Genomic DNA, 23,901 nt, shown 5'->3' on the forward strand with positions numbered 1-23,901 from the left:
AGACAACAAGAGATACATGATTTTTATTACACTTGTAAGATTTGACCCAAAAAAGTAAAAATTTTTTATAAAAACACGACAACGACCAAGGCTGACAAAATAAGATGTGGAAATTCAAATGAAAAAATCACAAGTCTGCAATAAACTAAGAATCCCAAATGTACATCCAAGAAAGAAATTGAGATAGTTGGTTGGTAAATTAAAGGTGTCACAATTTCCTCTGCTTAAAGTTCATCCTTCCTTAATATTTGTCAAAGACACGCACATATAGACTCTTGCACCCTAGAAACCATCTGCTAGAAGCATAATCAATCTACATTTTATTCAATACTTTTTCTTTTAATCTACTGATCTGTTGAAGTTTCATTTACATTTTGCTTCACCTATCAGAACATTCAACATCCGGCATTGTCAGCGTAAGTGGCAACATTTTGCTTATGCAGATGGGCACAACCATCTAAAAACAAGCATTGAAAATGCAATAGGTCTCGCAATAACGCGAGTCTGAACTATTAGCATTGTAAATGATTATGCCCTTTATTTTTGCGTTCTGGTTTTTGGAACATAAATAAAAGGCTTTGCCATTTACAAGGCCTATAGCTTAAATTTGCGTTAAAACGAGACCTATTGCATTGCAATGGTGGTGGTGCTGCTGAGTTTTCTCTGAATCTGCACCCACAATCTGCACCCACAATCTGCACCCACAATCTGCACCCACAATCTGCACCCACAATGTGTGAGTGGCGTTGCGTGTGTGAGTGGCGTTGCGTGTGTGAGTGGCGTTGCATGTGTGAGTGGCGTTGCGTGTGTGAGTGGCGTTGCCTGTGTGAGTGGCGTTGCCTGTGTGAGTGGCGTTGCGTGTCTGAGTGGCGTTGCGTGTGTGAGTGGCGTTGCGTGTGTGAGTGGCGTTGCGTGTGTGAGTGGTGTTGCGTGTGTCAGTGGCGTTGCGTGTGCGAGTGGCGTTGCGTGTGTGAGTGGCGTTGCGTGTGTGAGTGGCGTTGCGTGTGTGTGTGGCGTTGCGCGTGTGAGTGGCGTTGCGCGTGTGAGTGGCGTTGCGCGTGTGAGTGGCGTTGCGCGTGTGAGTGGCGTTGCGCGCGTGAGTGGCATTGCGCGTGTGAGTGGCGTTGCGTGTGTGAGTGGTGTTGCGCGTGTCAGTGGCGTTGCGCGTGTGAGTGGCGTTGTGCGTGTGAGTGGCGTTGCGTGTGTGAGTGGCGTTGCGGCGTTGCGTGTGTGAGTGGCGTTGCGCGTGTGAGTGGCGTTGCGCGTGTGAGGGCCGTTGCGCGTGTGAGTGGCGTTGCGCGTGTGAGTGGCGTTGCGCGTGTGAGTGGCGTTGCGTGTGTGAGTGGCGTTGCGCGTGTGAGTGGAGTTGCGCGTGTGAGTGGAGTTGCACGTGTGAGTGGCGTTGCGTGTCAGTGGCGTTGCGCGTGTCAGTGGCGTTGCACGTGTGAGTGGCGTTGCGCGTGTGAGTGGCGTTGCGCGTGTGAGTCGCGTTGCACGTGTGAGTGGCGTTGCGTGTGTGAGTGGCGTTGCGTGTGTGAGTGGCGTTGCGTGTGTGAGTGGCGTTGCATGTGTGAGTGGCGTTGCGCGTGTGAGTGGCATTGCGCGTGTGAGTGGTGTTGCGCGTGTGAGTGGCGTTGCGCGTGTGAGTGGCGTTGCGCGTGTGAGTGGCGTTGCGCGTGTGAGTGGCGTTGCGCGTGTGAGTGGCGTTGCGTGTGTGAGTGGCTTTGCGTGTGTGAGTGGCGTTGCGTGTGTGAGTGGCGTTGCATGCGTGAGTGGCGTTGCGTGTGTGAGTGGCGTTGCGTGTGTGAGTGGCGTTGCGCGTGTGAGTGGCGTTGCGTGTGTGAGTGGCGTTGCGCGTGTGAGTGGCGTTGCGCGTGTGAGTGGTGTTGCGCGTGTGAGTGGTGTTGCGCGTGTGAGTGGCGTTGGGTGTGTGAGAGGCGTTGCGTGTGTGAGTGGCGTGGCGTGTGTGAGTGGCGTTGCGTGCGTGAGTGGCGTTGCGTGTGTGAGTGGCGTTGCGTGTGTGAGTGGCGTTGCGTGTGTGAGTGGCGTTGCGTGTGTGAGTGGCGTTGCGCGTGTGAGTGGCGTTGCGCGTGTGAGTGGCGTTGCGTGTGTGAGTGGCGTTGCGCGTGTGAGGGGCGTTGCGTGTGTGAGTGGCGTTGCGCGTGTGAGTGGCGTTGCGTGTGTGAGTGGCGTTGCGTGTGTGAGTGGCGTTGCGTGTGTGAGTGGTGTTGCGTGTGTGAGTGGCGTTGCGTGTGTGAGTGGCGTTGCGTGTGTGAGTGGCGTTGCGTGGGTGAGTGGCGTTGCGTGAGTGAGTGGCGTTGCGTGGGTGAGTGGCGTTGCGTGTGTGAGTGGCGTTGCGTGGGTGAGTGGTGTTGCGTGGGTGAGTGGTGTTGCGTGGGTGAGTGGCGTTGCATGCGTGAGTGGCGTTGCGTGGATGAGTGGCGTTGCGTGGATGAGTGGCGTTGCGTGGATGAGTGGGGTTGCGTGGGTGAGTGGCGTTGCACGTGTGAGTGGCGTTGCGCGTGTGAGTGGCGTTGCGCGTGTGAGTGGTGTTGCGCGTGTGAGTGGCATTGCGCGTGTGAGTGGCGTTGCGTGTGTGAGTGGCGTTGCGTGTGTGAGTGGCATTGCGTGTGTGAGTGGCGTTGCGTGTCTGAGTGGCGTTGCGTGGGTGAGTGGCGTTGCGTGGGTGAGTGGCGTTGCGTGGGTGAGTGGCGTTGCGTGAGTGAGTGGCGTTGCGTGGGTGAGTGGCGTTGCGTGTGTGAGTGGTGTTGCGTGGGTGAGTGGTGTTGCGTGGGTGAGTGGTGTTGCGTTGGTGAGTGGCATTGCATGTGTGAGTGGCGTTGCGTGGATGAGTGGCGTTGCGTGGATGAGTGGCGTTGCGTGGATGAGTGGGGTTGCGTGGGTGAGTGGTGTTGCGTGGGTGAGTGGCGTTGCATGTGTGAGTGGCATTGCGTGGATGAGTGGGGTAGCGTGGATGAGTGGCGTTGCGTGGATGAGTGGGGTTGCTTAGATGAGTGGTGTTGCGTGGATGAGTGGGGTTGCGTGGATGAGTGGGGTTGCGTGTGTGAGTGGTGTTGCTTGGGTGAGTGGCGTTGCGTGGGTGAGTGTGGTGTTGCGTGGATGATAGTGGGCTTGCGTGGGTGTGAGTGGCGTTGCGTGTCTGTAAGTGTTGCTGTGTGGGTGAAAGTGGCACAGAGCCTTTGATGTGGCCTGGCGCAGGAGAAATGCTGCTGCTGCTAATTAAATACAAGAGCGGCCGGGAAGCGGCCAGGAAACACAAGTAGGGCCGGCCACATAATTAGGGGAGGAGAAGCCGCACAGCACACGCTGGGAGAAGCCCTTTGATGTGCTGTGCGGCCGCGATGCGCGCTCTGTGCTGGGGGAGGGCCATTAAACTGAACTCGCGGCAAGATCAAACGAAGGGTGGGAGGGACATTGAGGAACAGGAACAGATGGCCATGAAAGTGTATGGGCCAAAAGCGCGTGCCTGTACGTGCACTCGAAGAAAACGCCACGAAAAAAAGCGGTGGTTTGACAATCAGTTCGAGCACTTGAATTCTCGCCATTTCCCATTCCTTCGGAATGGTAAAGGACGAGACCTAATGAGTCTCTTCGGTGTCAGTGTTGGTGGGACAATCTCTGCTTCCTTTCTGTTTTCAGTCCATGATGTTTTAATTTATTCTTGCAATGGATCATTTTTCACTACTTTCTTTTATTAGTTTCAAACTTTTAATTTCTGTGTTGTATTTATTTATTTATTTATATTCTTGTATAGCGCTGGAAGTCAACCCCCGAAGGGGGATCTCCGGTATATTCACAACTTAACGCCAGCGCAGGCAGGGCAGGTTTGTTTATGTACAGGAAGGTGTCCCTTCCTGTACATAAACAAACCTCTTTTTAAAAATGCCAATTTGTAACTTACATGTGTGCTGCATGAAGCAGCACACATGTAAGTTACAAAATGGCATTTAAGCTTTGTTTATGTGCAGGAAGGAACTCCTTCCTGTACATAAACAAACCTGCCCTGCCTGCCCTGGCGTTAAGTTGTGAAACTTATCGCCATCGCAGGGGGAAACGCTAGGCTGCACCATATCCTTGGTAATAGGGTGCAGCCTAGCGTTTCCGAAGTGGCGAAGAGAGGCGTTAAGTCAAGGCGGCTAACACCTCTCGTCGCCACATTGTTGGTAATATGCCCCGCAGTCTTTACCACACAGGTTTTACCATGCAAACCTTTCCCACGTAGGTGGCCTTACAACACTCATGCCTTTGCCACACATAGTAGGTATTCATATATATCATTTATTGTATTGATAATAACTTTAACACCATTTGAGGACTCTCCATGAAGCTTTCTAAAAATGTCCTATCATTTGCTTTGCCCCTGGAACGTTTCAGGGTGATTCATGAAGTGGGGGCCTAGACAAAAGGGAGTCCCAAAATCAGGGGCGTAACACAGGCCCCCGCAGCCCACGCGGTGCGGGGGGGCCCCTAGCTCCAAGGGGCCCCATCGGCCCTGCAGTCTGGCCAGAGAGCTCCTGATTGAGCCTGGAGGGGGCCCCCCTAAGTACTGTGCAGGGAGGCCCCCTCACCTTTCGTTACGCCAGTGCCCAAAATGCATTTTCCCCATTCATTTTTCCATAGGATCTTTAGACACAGCTGACGCCCAAACCGCTGAACGGATTTACACCGAATTGGCACAAAGCTAGATCTTGGTCCAGAAAGAGTGCTTTTTGTGTTTTGGTGTAAACCAGTTCAGTAGTTTGTTCCCATTCATTGCAGACTGGCCTTACAAGCTTTAGACTTCCTTTCTTAGTACCCATGTTCACATGCATTTTTCAGCCACCCTTTCAAAATAAGCACTTCTAGTTTCTGCTGTTTCCATTTCCCGCCAGCTCATGGGAACCCAATTACTAATGTCTAAAAATGCTGTCTCAATACTAATATAATTTCCCTCCTTCTTTATACTAAAAATCTTTTTAGAAGAATGTATCCTATGAATTTCTATTAAAGCATCCTAGTCATTTTGACTGATCCAAACACTCTTCCCTCCCCAGGTTCTACATGCTGCTCACTCCGGCTGAAATTCACCACCCATTCCAGGCCACCGTATGCGTGCTGCTTCGCGGTGTCACTGAAGAAGTCCAGCTCAGCGTCACTCTCCGGTCTGAAAGCAGGGACACCAAACTCATGGACCTTCACACCAAGGGACCAGACCTGCAGGAATGCCAGCACTTCCAGGTCTGTATGTATGAGGAAAAGGGATATCAGTGGAACAACGCACTCATACAGGTTCTGTGATAGTGTGTTAAAAGCCACTTAGGATAAAGGCGCACCAGAGTATATTGTCGTAGGGAGTAGCTTGAAACTGAACTAACACACTCCATGAATGCCCTAAAACAGCACAGTAGGGCACCCGTTGTTAAGCTGCGGGACAGAAAGGCCTCATTCATGATCAGGGCCGGACTGGGAACCACAACCGGCCCTGGCAAAGTGCTCGGCCGGCCCCCCTCCCCACTTGGGGGGGGGGTTGGAGGTGCCGGCGAGCTCTTTGCCGGGGCCGGTTTTCGGCCGATTTTGGTACAGGACCGATTTTGTAACAAAAACGCCCCCAGGGCCCCAAAACCGGCCCCCACCCTTGCGGAGCACCATGGGATTGCCCGGTGCCCGCTACGGCCAGTCCATGATGTGAGTTGTGGCTGACCTCCCACTGAGTCTCACCAATCTCATTCTAGATGTAAAACAGGTGACTTTGGGGAATGCCAAACTTAGCCTTGGTGGGTTGGCAAAAACAGAGGGCCTCATTTATGAAAAGTGACGCATCGCTGCGTGAAAACAGCGATGTATCACTTTTCATTGCGCCCTCCTTGCGACACCAATGATGCGTCATATTTACAGTATGACGCATCGCGTCGCAAGGAGTTACAGATACGTCAGTATTTCTGACGTATCTGTAAGCGCAAAAGTGACGCATTGCTGGAGTTGTGTAGCAAAAGTGACGCAACTCCAGCAATGTGTCCTTTCACATGGGGCAAACCCCATGTGAAAGGGCCTGCATCAGTCTTACGCCTGCTGCGAGGCAGGCGTAAGATTTTGACACATTTGAGTCCTAGAAGTGGCGCAGTGAAATCTCATAGATTTCACTGCGTCACTTCCATGACCCTTTCTTGCATCAATACGCCTCCCTTACATACATTATTCCTGGCGCAGATATAATGTGGCACAGGGGTTTACAAAGTGACGCATCTACCTAGATGTGTCGCTTTGTAAATATGGCGCAACAAGGCGCATTTTTTACACCACTGGTGCGTCACAAAAAGTGACGCACCGTCGGCGTAAAAGTGACGCACAGCCTCATAAATGAGGCCCAGAAACTTCTTCCTCAGAGCATATTACGAGGTTTACATGAACAGAAACACTAAAAACAATTACAGGCAAGAACTAAAGAATTTAAAGCTCCCAAACCAGTTTAGTTAAAAAGTGTAACATCTAATAAGTAAAAAGAAACAAAAACGGATGTAGGACATTACAATGTATGCTTTTACATCGCATGCTTTTACAACGCGTTTTTTACAATGCATACCATTATAACGCATAGTGCTTTTGGGCGCTGGATAGTGAATAGTTTAATTTACTATTCCAACTCCAGTCCCCGTGGACACTAGGGAAGGTTATTGGATAGTAAATTAACCTATTCCCTATCCTAGAGCGCCCCCCAGCACAATGCGTTGTAATGGTTTGCGTTGTAAAAGTTGCGATGTAAAGGCACTGCGTGGTAAAAGTTGCGTTGTAAGTGATGACAACTACATTAAATGTGAGATAAAAAGAAATGAATACATTTAAATGCAAACCAACAATAGGAGAGGCAGGGAGATTAAAGGAACTCTCTCTTAGTCCCCGGTTCAGTACAAATCAACAAAAGAAGAGAGGTTATGTGAGCTTAATAAGCCACAGAGAAGGAGCAAAGCCACTAGGGTATCACACACCCGCTATGGGTGGTTAAGAAGGCCCTCACACACCGACCTGGTTGGTGTCATGCTTCATCATCGGGCCCCACCAAAGAGGCCGAGTGCCTCTTCGGTGTGCTACGACGCCAGGAGACTGCGGAGCTGGTTGTGTGTGAAGGGCGTGCAGTGAGGTATATATTAAAAGTGCCAAAAGGGTATCAAAAAATTATTTTAATGTGTGATCCCTAAGGCATGAACAAAGGTGAAAAAAGAACTATGTGTCTGAATAGTTTTGCCAAGGTAATGGTTTGGTTAATTCAGAGTTCTTTAAATTAGTCAGTCAACATGTTTCTGCCTTTACAGTGGTTTAGATTTACCTAGGCATTCGTCAGGACTAGTTAAACCCCGGCGGTATGGACTCTCTAATCGTCCACCCTAACCTGGGGACGTGAAAGTGAAAAATCAAGAAAAGTGTGATTAAGTGCATAAAAAAGTGGAAGAGCGATTAGCTCATTCCAAAAATTCTCCAAAGTCAGGAGAGTATCTGCACTTTATAGGATGGCGCTATTTGCACCATGGGTCTCGGGAGGGGGGTTGGAGCGTACCTGGCACATCGCCCTCAACGCTCTCAGCCCACGTCTGCCACCTAGCATATCCTCAGAACCGGAACACAACCAGCTCCGCAGTCTCCTGGCGTCGTAGCACACCGAAGAGGCACTCGGCCTCTTTGGTGGGGCCCGATGATGAAGCATGACACCAACCAGGTCGGTGTGTGAGGGCCTTCTTAACAACCCATAGCGGGTGTGTGATACCCTAGTGGCTTTGCTCCTTCTCTGTGGCTTATGAAGCTCACATAACCTCTCTTCTTTTGTTGATTTGTACATTTAAATGCATTCATAGAGAACAATCATACCTCAAAACCCCCAAATTATCAAACAGGATGTAGTTGATGGGCTCCTAGACATCCTTGAAAGCAACCTACGATGGAGAAAGAATGGGCAAGGGCTAGCAGTTTGCCCAGGCCAGAGTTTTAACATCACCCTTATTTGTCAAAATCTATCTGCGGGCAATGTTGGATATGGTGATTTTCTGTGCCCATTTGGCAAAAGGCTGCGAACAGAAGTGGGATATGCTTTTTCCCTTTCCAGTCAGGAACAAAAATAAAAGTCCAGTTACCACTAGTCTTGATGGTTTTCTGGAAGCCATTGCAGCTTTCTCTATTTCTTAAATTTTCCACACTTCTTGCCTCAAAAAAGACATTTACTGAAGGCTGGTTTTCTCCCAGAGACACTGTGGAACTTCTTTGGCCATATTGGTCAGTAAAAGGCCACATTTCTCGACCTTCAGAGAAACGTTTCAGGTCCAGAACTCCCTTAGTGGAACATATCATCTTGTGCATTTTCTTTCATTCTTCCTCAGGCTATCATTTAATCCCTGCTTTTCGTGACTTACTTATGTCAACAGTATCCCACAATGCTTTTGATCTCCTGTTTCTAAAATGGCTAAACTCTGGGAGGTCTAGGTATCCTTTTCTCCCCCTACTAACTCCTCTGAGTGACAAGTGCCTTCAGATCCTCTCAGATCCAAGCAGAATTACATTTCTTCCATGAATATCTGCTCTTTCTACCAATGTAGTCTGGATCCCTCAAGTCTATGACAAATCTGCTCCTTAAAAGAAATACAAGTATCAGGAATTTGCCTTGGAGGGTGACAGGCAGAAAGACCTTTCTTTAGAGTGTTGGTCATTGTCAACCTTCCTTTGACAAGCAGTTGTCAAAAATAAGGGAAGAAATAGGGAAGACTGGGGCCAATTCACAGAACTAACTTAAGACAAAATCCTAAATTTACTACCTTTGGTATTCACAGAAGGCACTTAGTAGTAGTAAAGTTAGGATTTTGTCTTAAGTTTGACTTAAGACAAACTTAAGACAGACTTAAGACAGACGTAAGAAAAAATCCTAACTTAAGTCTGTCTTAAGTGTGTCTTAATTCTGTCTTAAGTCTGTCTTAAGTCTGTCTTAAGTTTGTCTTACGTTTGTCTTAAGTCAAACTTAAGTCAAAATCCTAACTTTACTACTACTAAATGCCTTCTGTGAATACCAAAAGTAGTAAGTTTAGGATGTTGTCTTAAGTTACTTCTGTGAATCGGGCCCAGTGTCTTTGCCTATGGAAACCTATCATCATTGGTACTAGAGAATCTCTCCTGAGAGGGCTGCAGGTGTGAAAGAAGCACATTAACTGCTAAGTCAAGGGGGCTCAACCACAGTCAGGTCACAACCGTCACTCGAACAGTTTTTTTGAAAGGGCAGAAATATGTTAACCCTATTAAAAACAGCCTTTCGGCATGTGTAACTAAATCAACTTTGAGCATTTTTTTTATTTTCATTTACTAGCTGCATGATGGGAGAATGACTTTCTTACCTATGTCCTTCCCTGAATTAGAGAGACTTTGGTTTTAGATACTCTGTAACTTGATGGCTAACTGCAGTTTCAATTGGACCATAGCATTTATCTGTGGGCATTGGTAACATTTTTGAACTGAGCTTTATTCAGATGGGTCTAACTTTCACAAGCTACAACATGTTAATAGAGCATTATAATTGCAAAACAGGGTTCAGTTTGCATTTGAATGGTGCAGCCTGGCCTGGATTGTTACACAACTTTGACACAAGGTAAACCATTTAAATGAATAGATGAAATACATAACGTGTGTATTTGTAAAGCACACGATTACCTGTAGGTGTCCTGGCACTGTATAACAGATGTTTATTGTTACCCAACTCAATGGTACACATTTTATCGACCTCAGGTGGAGGAAAGGCTGAGTGGACTTGCCAGGATTTGAACTAGTGACCATGAGGTTAAACACAGGCCCCTGCAGTGGCTGCTTTAGTCCACTGAGCCACCAGACCCAGCTGCATATGAATAGGAACAAGGCTACATATTATCTGTATAAAAAATCTCTGACAGCCATCCCTGTAAAGACCCTCTGCTTGGTTACTTCTGTGTTTGGTTCTGTTCTGTTTAACCACCAAAAGGATCAGACACTTTTTGTTGGAAGTCTCAAGACATTTAGAATGATCAGCTATCATATTGTATGGTCTAAACAGCTTTATGATATTTGGAGAGTATCTAAAGTGTAAAATCCTCTAAACTTTCGCATACACCATTAACCCTTAACTGTACCGCCATCTCAATTGTATACCAATTATAATTCTAGTACATAGCTACCTCTACCGCAGCATAAACCTTGAAAATTATGATTTTTATCAGAATAACTCCACAGGTTGACATTTGCCTGCACTTTTTTTTTTTGCAAGGAGTCCATTTTGGGGGGGGGGGGGTGGGAGGAAGGAAGTGCCCCACAGTGTCCAACTTCCTGTTCCTGTCCAGCAGACTCCTCCCAGTGCTTTCTTCATGTGCTGGTCACTTTGATTTGGATCTTGACCTGGAAGGATTACTTTTTGTGGATGCTGCAGGATATTTAGATTTTTGCAAAACTGAAAGCACTCAGCAGGTGCAAAAGTTCAATCTTATCATTAGTAACCATTCCCTGTAGTGCCTGGAAGGATTACTTTTTGTGGATGCTGCTGGATATTTGGATTTTTGCAAAACTGAAAGCACTCAGCAGGTGCAAAAGATCAATCTTATCATTAGTAACCATTCCCTGTAGTGCTTCCTGAGGGGCCCCTTCAGAGTTCAGTTGCCTACTTGCAACTATTCTATGACCCTGCTCTGACCCTCACAGCAGGCTCAGAGAATAGCTACAAGTATACAACAAAGGTCCTGTTAAAAAAATTACACTGCAACAGAAAGCAATTACAGATAAGGAAGCAGGTGCCAGCCTGGGAGTTCAAATTCAGTGACACATTAATCAGCCCCTAATTCATTCATGTCAGTTGAGGCAGGGCAGGTGTGCTTTTACCCCCATAATCTACAGTGATGAACTAGAGGGTGGCATGGGTGAGCCAGAGGGTGGCATGGGTGAGCCAGAGGGTGGCAGTGGTGAAACAGAGGGTGGCAGTGGTGAAACAGAGGGTGCTGTGATGAACCAGACGTAGAAACAACATGGTCGTGACCGTTGCTACCCGACAAGTAAGTTCGCGTTTGCGAACTGGTAAAAAACCCTTGCGAAATGGCAGAAACACTTGCGAACACAAAAAAAAAAGGAATCCGCAAAATTTGCGAGAGTTCGCGGATTTTGCGGATTGCGAATCCGTAAATACGCAATTTCGTGGATTGCCAATTCGCAAAATCCGCCCATGCTTACTTCTAAGATGAGGTTCTCAAAATGTTGCTACGTCTATAGTTGAAAGCCAACAAAGTCTTGGTCTTGGGTGATTGCAACCAGTGGTCGACAAGCCAGGCTCATAATCTGCACAGAAACTCTCTGATAATATGTAGACCCTTGGCTTCTCGCATCGGGTGAATGGTCCAATGCATATTACCAGACACCTCTTTGACCTCATGTTCTCATATAAACCTGAGACATCAAAGTTAGTTGTGGGACCTCTGATATGCCAGGTTGCGTGCTTCTGCAATCGGAACCATAGATCACTCATGCTGGAAAGAAATGGAAAAAAAAAAAAGAAAATGGAAGGATCCTGGGGTAGTTATTTAAACCAGGTGACACAGGACCTCTCTGCTCTAGATATTTGTAATCTTAGCATAGGAAAAAAGGCATTCAACAAACTAATCAACATCACAATAAAACGTTTGTCTCACTCAATGGATGAGAACACCCTACTGCAAAGACGGAATGCCTGGACGGTCATTAATTCATATGGGAAAAGGAAGCCTCAGGAATATTTATCAGCCTATTTCTCACTTACTCTAAAACATCAATTTATGAGGTTGCGTCTGGGCATGTGGGAATCAAAAGACTTAATCCCAGCATGGAAGGATAAAAGGGAAAATCGAGACTGCAGATTATGTGGATATAAAGACAAATCTATTCAACACATTGTTTGTGTATGCCCTATGATACTAAATGAACGGAAGGCACTATTAAAATCACTACTGAATAGTTTGAATATACGCTCATGCAGAGAAGCTGTAACCACCTGGCTCGGCGGGACCTCAATCCCATTAGTATGTAGAGGGGTGAAACTTTTAAATGTGTATTTAAAGGAAATCGGTTGAAACTCTATAGAGAGCGAAAAAGATTCTCTATACAAAACTAACGGTCAACCAGAAAATTAAGAAGAGTCAAAGGCTGTTTTTAATAATAATGATGTTAGAAAGACATGATTTTTTAAAACCATCATTTAAAAATGAAATTTTAAATATTGGACACATAAAAGAACCTTTTAGATTAATTTTGTAAGATTCTGCAAACGATTTTATGTATTTATATGTAGTAGTACTATTTAAAAATTGTTATTTGGTGTAATGGTTTTTGTTTTTAAAAAGACTGATCACCTAAATATAAATCTTGAAATCTTGATATGCCATTTCCTTTGTGCATATAAATATCCATGTGACACTAAAGATATAGTCAACTTAAACCAAAATATCAAAAGCATTTGTAATAATTGAAAGTAAAGATCTTTAATTCTTAAAATATTACTGAAAAAGACCACCTCAATGTTGACATTTATACACACCAGAACAGAATCACATAATAATAATGGTATTGAAAGAATTTTTTATTTATAAACCAATGAATTCCAAAGACATTAAAACAGGAGCAGAATTACTCAACCTACAGAATTTATACTGTTATGTCAAGTAGGAAGGCTTTGATGACCAGATGTATATTGAGGAGAAGGCGAGTCTAGGAAGACGATGCACAACTTTAAATAGGGCCAAGCGTTGCATAAAATATATTCCTCCTCTACTTCTCCATCCAGCATGTCATCACTACTCCCTCCTGCCTGTACCCTGAGTAAGCGTCAGATAACCATGTGTATTTCTCATGAGACATCCAAGCACAACACAATGTTTTAGAGTCCAGGCAGAAAGAAATACAATTTAGCTTTTTCTTTTTGCCATACAGGTCCCCCCACCGGCCGGGGGTTTTGAGGAGGAGGCCACCGTCGAATTAAAAGTCAGTGGTGACCATACAGCTGTTTCTGAAACCAAGACGGTACTGATAAAGAGAACAAAGCCAAAAGGCATCATACAGACAGATAAACCTGTCTACAAGCCGGATCAGACAGGTAAGAAGAGGACTGACTGTGGAAGGAGAGACCAGAAGAGAGGATGCTATCTCCATGTTTCTGTTGCATTTGTGTTATGGACTGTTGCATGCCCTTAGAAGTCCATTCATGTTCTATCTATTTTTCAATGTGTGCTTGTATTTGTGTGTGTTACACAACATGGTAAGCTCATGAGACCAAGCCCCTTTCAGGCTTATGCATCCTGTAACACATGCCCAGGACTAGGACTTTTTGCAATTTCCTTGTCTGTAATTTCATGCCAGTGTCAGTAAACATGACAACAATTCAACACTCTTAGTCTCAAAGAAGCACATTCCACTTTATGTGCTGAGGCGATAGATCCAGCCTACACTAAAATAACATGGACCAAACTTATATTTTACATTATTCAATTCCCTTCTCTAATTGATGGCAGGGAATACTCTAAACATGTGTCTGCTTCTAGACTGGGTTTGATCCCAGGTAAAAACCTTTAAACCTGCAAGTAAAGTAGCCATCTCATTGTACCAGCCAGAATTCAACTTGCAGACTTAGTATCACTATTTTACAGAAATGTATCTTTAGTACTCCTGACATTTCATGTCATTTTTCCATTGCTTGGAGGGGATTTGCTGCATGCATGTAGTTGAGTTGGTTTTGCTTCATATGATATCTTTTCTGATTTTATGTGCTGTATCCACGGTGTATCAGTCCTTTACTGTCGGTTTAACCCACGTTGAATAAATGTGCTAAATAAAAACATTTGAAGTAAATAGGTGGACATCTCTGCAAACCAAGGGTGAAAGTGGCATTTATCCGTAACTGCCTCAAATTGAATTGAGGTGGTTTTTGTTCAGCTTGTCATTGAAGTAGGGCTTTTAAGAAGGTCGAGCTCCCCATGCTCTACCCTGAAACCTTTCTTCCAGCTGATGCTGATGTGTGATAAGTAAAAACCAGGCACACGGGTCTCTCAATCTGGAGATGGAACTATTCTCTCAAGATGATGAGTGGAAGATGGAGAATACCAGGAAAGGGAGCATGGGCAGTCTCACAAAAATGAACAAAACACCAAGCAAAAGATTGGGAGGGAAGGATCTCACAAGGCAGAGTCACCACTCAGCTGCACCTATGGATGAATGGTTCTTGGCAGCCCTCCCGCGGTCTCTGGTGAGGGTAAGCCGGGGCTTCTTGGCACTCTGCCTCCATGATTCTGGATTCATTGAGCTGTCTCAGGGCCTCCCTGCAGGCAGGGTTAGCAGCCCCATGCATACCAGAAAAGCTTTTGCAGAGCACCAGGCTTAGTCCTGGCCTTGAAGAAATGGGCAGTGGGCTGCCCCGCATTCAGGCAGCATCATCGCAAGGACTGAGCATGTCTGTGCCGATGGAGATCTTCAATAAGATGGAGTGGGGCTCAAGCGTGTCTTTGCCGTCACGGACAGGAGGGCAGCAGACCACTGCCGATCAGTGCTTAATTTGTAACAAATTAAGTGTCAGGGCTCTCGGGAGGAGGCCACTGCAGCCTGCACCACGCGTTGCCGCTGCCAATGACACAACTACTTACCTTCACACTTCTGTAAGTGTGACAATGCTGACAATTCCAGGCTTCCAAAGCTATAACAATGGCATGGGAAGCAGGAAATAGTAATTTCTATGTATATTGAATTAATAATTTACTGTTGTGGTCATCTCAGACTGTGCCACCTTGTGGCAACTGACACAAGCACCGGTGTTGAAAATGAAGTGCTGGTGCCGAGCACCGGAAACCACTGGCTCAAATTAAGCACTGCTGCCGATCAATTCCAGATGCATTCACAAAGTCCGAAATCCCAGTCAACCGTGTTGAGTAGAGGTTCACCTATCGATGGGTCTCTGTGAAGGCCTGGCATTGCTCTGCCTTTGGAATTTACTATGTCTGACACCATGCAGGTACAATCTTCAGCGCCTGTTGTGGTGGGGAATCTTGTGTATCCCTTCAGTCAGGACCTCTAGGCAAAAGAAGCTGAGAACAGAGGTGAGGGACAAAGCTGTCATTTTGTTCCTTGTAGACATCAGGCATCCTCAACACAGCAGTCACCATTTAAGCTAAAACCATGTTCACTTCCATCTAAGAATAAACCTAACAACAGGTTCATTGAAGGTTATGGCGGCCGGTCATCTGCCCATCCTCATTTCCATGTTAACTACCATGATTGCAAATCCATAGAATGTGCACTAACACCCACATCCATTAAAATTGGATGTATGACGTTACAACGCATACTTTAAGAACACCTACCTTTACAACGCATTTTTTACACCGCAACATCCATTACAACGCATACCATTACAACGCATGCCATTACAACAAATTCTTTGAAACTACCTTTACAACGCATTCCACTACAACGCATACTACATTTACAACGCATACCATTACAACGCATAACATTACATTGCATGCAAGGTAAGTGTTGGATAGTGTAGGGGTAAAAATTACTATTCTAACTCCAGGGGGTGCAACAGTAGGGAAAGTGTTGGATAGTGTAGGGGTAAAAATTACTATTCTAACTCCAGGGGGTGCAACAGTAGGGTAAGTGTTGGATAGTGTAAGGGTACTATGTGTTGTAATGCTATGCGTTGTAATGGTATGTGTTGTATTGACTGCGTTGTAATGGTACGCGTTGTAGTGGTGTGCGTTGTAGTGTCATGAATTGTAATGACTGTGTTGTAAATGCATTCGTTGTAATGGATGTTGCGTTGTAAAAGTTTAGTTGTAATGGTAGTGCGCTGTAAAAGTTGCGTTGTAAAGGTTGTTTCCCATTAAAATTATATAAACACAGAAGTGCCTTGTTTGCCATAGATAACATGCACAACTTACTTCATACAGGGATATAGTAGCTTCAAGGCTGGGTGATGAATATTTCATTGGCAGTCCTCCTCCTACCTCTGGTGAGAAGTAGAGAGGGATTCTTTGTACTCTGTGCCCACGTCCTTAGGTAGGCTGAGTGCTTCCACTCAGGCACGGTCTCCACAAGAGACATGGTTGGACATCAGATGTGCTGCAGGGGGGAAACATCATTTACAACCCGGTGTTTACACCGCACGACCTTTACCACGCAGCCATTGCAACGCAAGTCATTACAACGACTTGCGCTGGATGGCGCTCTTGGTTAAGGAATAGTGTGATTTTCTATTCCAACACCTTCCCTACTGTTACGTGGGCTGGAGTTGGAATAGAAAATCATATTAATCTTCGATCAAGCTCCCTCCAACGGAAGTCGTTGTAACGACTTGCGTTGTAAAAACCACGATGTAAAGTACCAAGATCAAAATGATCGTGTTGTACTGTTATACATCCTCTGCAGGGCATCATGTTCAGTTCTGGCCTTGAGGAAACTGGCAGCAGACAGCTCCTCATTTAGTAAGCACTGAAGCAAGGCATTTTGAGGGCTGTTTATCACGTCTTGAATGTGGGCAACAGCACAGTATGTACCACAGTATGTTATGTTATATGCTATGTTATAGAGGGTTTTGTAGCGCGCTCAAATACTCAGGAGTGTCCTGGCGCGTATTCACCTTTTGGAATCCAAATTAGCAAGGTTGAGGCAGAGTTTCCCCCTCATGGATTTCAAGGACAGCCAGTCCTTGCCCTGCTCCCATAATGCACTATGGGAGGAGGTGCCTAAGTAGCACTGGGGCTCAGATTTACTAAGATTGTGAGTCAGGGTTGCATCACCTTTTTGAAGCATACCCGGTGCAAAATCCATTTTGGTATTTACTAAGCTATACAAAGTCCGAATTGCATGACTTTGAAAATAAAGTACTAAAATGCAGTACATAGTGCTGCCCTCAATTACCTCGCGTTGGGGCGGGATTACATTGGTGGAGTATGGATGGTACTGTACATCCACCCATGTATATTGATGCAAACCCATACTATAGTCAACAGTTACAGGTGGTCCAGAATGCAGTGGCCAGGTTGGTGCTTAGGCTACCCAGAGGATCCCCTTCAGTGGCAGCACTCCAACGACTGCATTGCTTACCAATCCACAAAAGGATCCTGTTTAAAGTTTTAACAGTCACCTATAACACAATAAAAGCATAAGGGCCGACATATCTCAGGTCCAGAATATGCCCCTATACCACACAACGCCTTTTTGCGGTCATCTTCGGGTAACTTTCTAGCAGTTCCCAGCTACCATTTAAAAACGAAAGGAGGCAAAACCAAAGCTATTCTAGGAACAAGAGTCTGGAACATTTTGCCGCTCCAATTGAGATTGGCTCAATCAGAACGCCTCTTCAGGAAACTATTGAAAACATGGATTTTCTCTACTCCTGACAAGATTGTGTTCTCCCTCATATGATACTCGTTATTAATGCAATTCCTCATAACCAACCTTTCGACTACTTTCTGCTACTTTCTCGATTACTTTCTGCCAGCACCAACATGCTCCTTGGAGTGAATGGAGCGCTTTATAAATAATTTCATTCATTCAAGACTGGGTTTGAGCCAAAATGGTGCACTTACCCGAGGCTGACGTAATGAGGAGAAATATCTCTATTTCTCCTTGTTACTTCCACTTTGCATTTTGCAGCCCACATACAAAGAGAAATACGCCTCTAGCAATAGTTTCTGTGTAGGAAGGTATTTCTTTCTGCACAAAAACTATTCTGACCACATCGCAGGCACACTTGTGTCGTGGCACAAGGGTGCTTGTGTTGGTGCTAGGCAGTCAGACGTGTGTCAGTGTTACAAGAGTGCACACCAGCCATATCTTAGTAGGTATAGTGCATATCTGCTCTCTCCCTTTCACTCAATGCAATGCAACACACCAACTTCCTTTGCTGCATTTCATCAACATTTAGTGTATCTGCCCCTAGATGTGTGCGGGATCCTGAATGTTTTTATGTAAGTAGTATTTGCATAGCACAAGCTTAACCAAAAATCAAAGGCAAATATTAAGTCAAACAGTGAATGGATAGGTGGCTTGGTGTGAAGGGGGAAGTGGATTGTCAGTGTGTAGTGATGTGTTCTTTAAAGAGGTTTGGCTTCAGTTCTTTCTTAATTTGGAACAGGGTTGAGCTGCTTCTGATGGATAGGGGATGTCTTTCCAGATCATATGTGCATAGAAGGAAAATTCCTGTTGACTAGCTTTTGTTGCACTTCATCTCCACCTTGATGATGCTGTGGCTGTGGTTGTATGGAGAACCATCGAATTGGGGAACTTGTCAGCCAGAAAGGCAGGGTTGTCACTGATGGCTCCGTAGATGAGCCATTTAGATTTGAAGATGGGGTGGGACGGCCAGGGAGCAAATGGAATTCAATCCGGGTGGGAGAGATGTGGTCATATTTCTTCTGGTCCTTGACATTGCATGCTTTGGCATGTAGGATGCAAAAGACACACAATTGATGGATGGAATGCAGAACAAATCAAAACATTCACCCCTAGTCAAGAGATCTGGGTTAAATCCATCATTCTTTTGCTCACCATGCCACCCCAGTTGGCATGTAGGATGGCCTTAAGGGGGAGGTCAAAGTAGAGCCTACAAGACCTCGCAGTATGGCGTCGCCACCATCCTGCTTTGAAAGTCTGAGGGCTTGAAAGCATTTCTGAAATCGCTTTCACAGTAACAGACTCCTGGCATTGTAAACAGAACCCTGGCTTTGAACCTCATTGGGCATCAATGACAGACTGGAATGTTAAACACAACTGAGATACATTAAATCACCACATTCAGGATGCTGAGCATAGTTTTTATTCTAAGCATCCTGGAATACATGAGCAACACTCTGGTGTAAGTGCATGCTCCCTGAAGTATGCAATAAACTCTCAGGTGGTGTATTGCAAGTCCCTTAGCAGATGATGACAGGACCTTGGAACATTATGGCATAATTATGTAGACACAAACTGACATATTAACTGGCCTAGAAGCAGTGATGGACAGTCTGTATTAGCTTAATATTAACAAATGATAGTTTGTTTCCTTTCCAGCATGAATACTGTATCAACTATTCACTGATTCTCTGGTGTAAATGTTTGGCTGGTTAACATACTTAGTTTTACATCAGCACACAATCTCTTTATAAATGCATACATTATTCTCTGTAGTGAGGAAATATAGATTTGGGAAAATTTGGCAGATGCTAGAGTTTAGGAGAACGTTATTAGTTGCAAACCCCCCAGATTTTTCTCATTGTTTTAGGTCAAACTTGCTTGCTGGATACAATGGAGGACAAGGTAGTCAATAAATAAGTCATGTTGTCTCCTTACGGAGCCAGTGGCGGCTCGTAGAGGTAACGCTGTGGGGCAGTGAGGTGGGTCGGGCTGGGTGGGGGGGGGTAGTGGAGTCCGACATCCGACGGCAGATATTTATTTATTTATTTACGTTCACCTTTGCTGCCATATGTCGGACTTCACTACCCACCCACCCAGCCCTGCCCCGCCTTACCGCCCCACAGCATTACCTCTGCGAGCCGCCACTGTTCGGAGCCAAGGAGGGGGTGGGTCTGTGCCCTTCTCTAACTGTGTTCTGCTGTTAGAAATTTTGGGCCGTATGGACACGGTCAGTGCGCCAACGGTATATTACTTTTAATATGGAAAAAAGTGACGCACTGGCAGCGCAAGGGGCTTGTAAATAAGACCCTTTGAAAGAAGCAGAGGGCACACTCCATTTCACCAGGACCTAAGGAAGAAATCAATGACAGTTAATACTTCTTACAGCGTAACTATGAACTCTCTTCCACCTTCGGTGCACCTTTCAACCAATAAAGCGTCTAAAAATGGCCCTCTGACGCTGGAAGTGTAGCCCATCTACAAACCTCTTGACACGCCTTCTTGCCAGTAAATTTATTGTGTGGCCCAAGAAAGAAACTACAAATAAAACGATGTGAAATGCTACAAAATCATGCCAGCATGTGCTGCTTCATGTTACTAACCAGCAAGACCTCAGCATGGCCTTTTAAATCGGTACAGTGAGTAGAAATCCTATTACACAAAAGGTGTCAATCCACACATACACACCCACTTGCCAACAGAGACCCACATGCACTCACTTGCAGTAGGTCATCATTCTGTTTAATTGGTTAAGGGACGCAACTATCAGTCTGGCTCCTTTTAAAACTATTAATAAATACAGAAGTAGGCCATCTGCTCCCTGCTTCTCCCCTCAACTAAAGGAATAAAAATAAAAATGCAGAAAGCAGGAAAGAATATGGAGAAGGAGTTATCTTAAGGAAGAAAAGGCCAGATACGATCAGTTTATTGATTATTATAAAAAGTTGATTGTTATTGAAAAAAACTAATATTTTTCAGAAAACATTCAGGCAACAAAAAAATTCTCAAGAGAACTTTTCAAGACAGTCCAGGTCCTGTCCTGTGTACCATCTAGTAGCACAGTGCCCCATGTCAACTTTTTTTGTGACAAGTTACCGGTATTCTTTAAAAACAAAGTGGAGGAAATGCATGTCAAATTAAACATAAATGACAGGGCTGCAGTTTTGGCATCAGGTGCCAAAGATGTCACTCACGGAAAAACTTTTTTTTGTTGTTGTAAATTTCCATCTGTCACAGAGGAGAAAGTAGTTGAACTTATTTACCAAACAAAGTTATGGGCTCCATCAGACCCCTGCCCTCAAAAATAGTTCATGATATAGTTGGAACCTTACTCTTACTATACTTCTCAACACTATTATTGATTCAGGAGAGTTCCGTATGGAGCAAAAAAAGCTTCTGTTTATTGAAGAAACTTTTACTGGATCCTGATGAAGTTAAGAACTATCGCCCTATATCTCGTTTACCTTTGCCAGCATAAATCCCGGAGAAGCACATGAACATTGCACTTTCTAATTAACTTGAAGAAAACGAAGGGGCTTTTTTTGGCCTTAAAAGCCAAAGAAGCCGAGTTAAAAATTTCGCCCTATCAGCAACAGGGTGCTAACATGCAAAATGTCATGTTAGCACCCTTTTTCACTACTTTTCCCTTTGCATCTCTAATGAGATGCAAAGTGGGCGTTCCAGAGCAAAATAATAGGAGAAATGTCGCTAAGCGACATGTCTCCTTTTATCAAGCTTCACGCTAACCCTGTTAGAGACACAAAAATCAGCGCTAACCACGGTTACCACTGATTTTTTACGCCTGCTAATTTGTAGACTTAGCCATGTAATCCAATGGGAGGTGGATTACATGGCTAAGTCCACCATGGGCTATCAACAAGGATATCCCTATCCTTGTAGTTTTATCGCTACATTACCAGCGATAACCTCCCAAAATGCCGCTATTGCTGGATTTTTTATCGCCTAGGCGGTTAGCGTTGTTAATAACGCAATAATCAGGCGATATTATCTAGCGATAGCGGGTGTTAAAAAAATTAACGCTAAGTGCCCTTAGCGTTAATTTTCCCTGTTCCTTGTTAATATGCTCCCACATTCTAGACTCTGCTCAATTTGGGTTTAAACTAAACCATAGCACTTAGTCAGTGCTGGGAGTAGCCACAGAAGTGCTGAGAAGTATTTTAGATAATGGTGGCAAGGCAGGGATCCCCTGTTGAATCTATCGACGACCTTTGACACAGTGAACCATGCAATTATGTTGGAACTATTAAAGGAAATCGAAATTGGAGGGTTGGCTCTTATTTCTCTCAGATAGAGAGCGGTCATCACGAATGATGTTGACGTGGCTGCACACAGCTTTAACCGCTTAACCGTGGCAGCAATTCCGCCGTGGTGCGGTGGTTTAGTGGAGTGGGCAGGGTCGCGTTGGCCAACTGACGTGCACAACACTACGAAGGTATTGCACGCAACGGCCGTTGGCCAACAGAAGCACGCAAGGGGTTAACAACTGCATCGGTGCAGTCGCAGAATGGATGTACAGTAACACTTTTATGTTAAATTCGAACAAAACTGAGATCTTTCTGTTCGGCAAGGGCACAACTATTTGGGATTAATCCTGGTGGCCTGAAATGCTTGGCCCTCTTCCTATCCCGGCTTTGTCGGTCAGGAATCTGGGAATTATCTTTGACCCCAGTCTTTCTTTAAATGCACAAATCAATAAGCTTACTGCTACTTCCTAATTTCTGCTGCACATTTTAAAGAAAGTTCTCCCTTTCATTCCATATGAATTGCAGAAATCTGTGATCACTGCTTTAGTCCCATCTAGGTTGAACTATTGCAATGCCTTATATTTGGGCAGTCACCATCACTCTTTCAAGAAACTTCAAGGCCTACAAAATGTGGAGGCGCGACTGTTGAAGAATGTTCCCACATTCAAGTCTGTCTTGGAGACTCTGGTTAAACTCCATTGGCTCCCTATGAGAAAAAGAGTGATGCTCAAAACCTTATGTATGGCACATAAAACTCTGTATGGCGAAGCACTAGCATATTTGAAATAAAACCTCTTCTGGTACTCCCCCAGAAGAACCCTCCGCCAGCAAACTCTAGGAGAATCAATGCCTTTAAAATCAGAAGAGAGGGCTGGGGAGGAAGGAGCTTTGTCCACTTTACATGCAGACTGTGGAATAATTTACGCTACCAGCTTAGAGCTCAGTCTACCCTGTCCAGTTTCAGAAAACTTGACTGTTCTCCCATGCAGTTTGATTCAGATATGGGCCTTTCCTGGGGGTAAATGTTTGGGTTTCTGTCAGTGCACACCTTAATGTAGCAGACATCAGTGCCAAGACGCCCTCGGCATTCGTGCACTAGATACAATATGTCAATATCACTTTGATCCTTCTTCTATTTAAAAACTATTTGCATGTTTTCTGGGTGTGGGCAGAAGCGTGGGCGGAGGGTGGGTCTGAAGGTTATTTGCAGCAGCTGTGAGTGTTGATACTTTCTCCTTGTTTTCTTTCAGTGCATATTCGATCCATAACCATGGATTCAGACTTTGTTGCCAGCTCTGAGAAGGTGAGAGGCTAGACTGTCTGTTTTGGGGACTCTCTGACAGGAAGTGCATGGGGGTTGTGCAAAACATTTAGTGGCTTGGGAGACTACTGGCAGCAGTAAGAGGGTGCAGAGAAGAGGGGTGCAGCAAGAGGGTGAACCACCACCCAATGCACATACAGAGAGGAAAGATTAGAGGCTGCAATTAAGAAAAGGAGGCCCCTCTGAAAGCCCTAGTAGAGGAGACAGCGGCCAATGCACCAAAAGGCTCATATTCATATTCCGCTCCAGCACGAGAGGCGCGCCCTCAACTAGGGGATGATGCAACTGTCATATAAAACTTCTGCCTCCTCCCTCTGTACCAGACATGGGTGGTTCCTGATGCACAACTAAAACATTCAGGGCCCAATTCACAGAAACTAACTTAAGACAAAATCCTAAACTTACTACTTTTGGTATTCACAGAAGGCATTTAGTAGCAGTAAAGTTAGGAGTTTGTCTTAAGTTTGACTTAAGACAGACTTAAGACAGACTTAAGACAAAATGCTAACTTTACTACTACTAAATGCCTTCTGTGAATACCAAAAGTATTAAGTTTAGGATTATGTCTTAAGTTAGTTCTGTGAATCGGGCCCTCAGTGAACAGAGCAGGTCAAGGAATCTCATTGAAGAGCTGTACGCGGGCACATGGGATGTGGAACAATGGAAGACTAAGAGGTTCTCCTTTCCACCCACTAACTCATCCCTTATTCTCATAATCTTTACCTGTGAGATTGAAGACCATCTTTGAGTGTGTGAGTACCTATCTTGTAAGTCTATTCCTCATGGGAGACTTGATACTCACAAAGGAAAGGCACACTTGGATACACAAAGAGGGAAATCGCGGTTTCATGTGAAATTACAGTCACCTGTTACTTTGTGACCATTGCATATTTTATATTTTTGTGAGAAATATGCATG

At 45.1% G+C, this 23,901-nt stretch overlaps 1 protein-coding gene across 1 annotated transcript in view; it reads left to right on the forward strand.

The window, feature by feature from the left end:
- Positions 1–23,901, forward strand: part of LOC144768023 (alpha-2-macroglobulin-like protein 1) — a 304,226-nt gene that overhangs the window by 13,866 nt on the left and 266,459 nt on the right. The window contains exons 2-4 of the mRNA XM_078651421.1: positions 5,055–5,238; positions 12,943–13,105; positions 22,913–22,965. Of these exons, the coding sequence (XP_078507547.1) occupies positions 5,055–5,238; positions 12,943–13,105; positions 22,913–22,965 (400 nt within the window). The remainder of the gene's footprint in view (positions 1–5,054; positions 5,239–12,942; positions 13,106–22,912; positions 22,966–23,901) is intronic.

Source organism: Lissotriton helveticus, chromosome 7 (genome assembly GCF_964261635.1).
Source record: "Lissotriton helveticus chromosome 7, aLisHel1.1, whole genome shotgun sequence".
Lineage (NCBI taxonomy): Eukaryota > Metazoa > Chordata > Amphibia > Caudata > Salamandridae > Lissotriton > Lissotriton helveticus.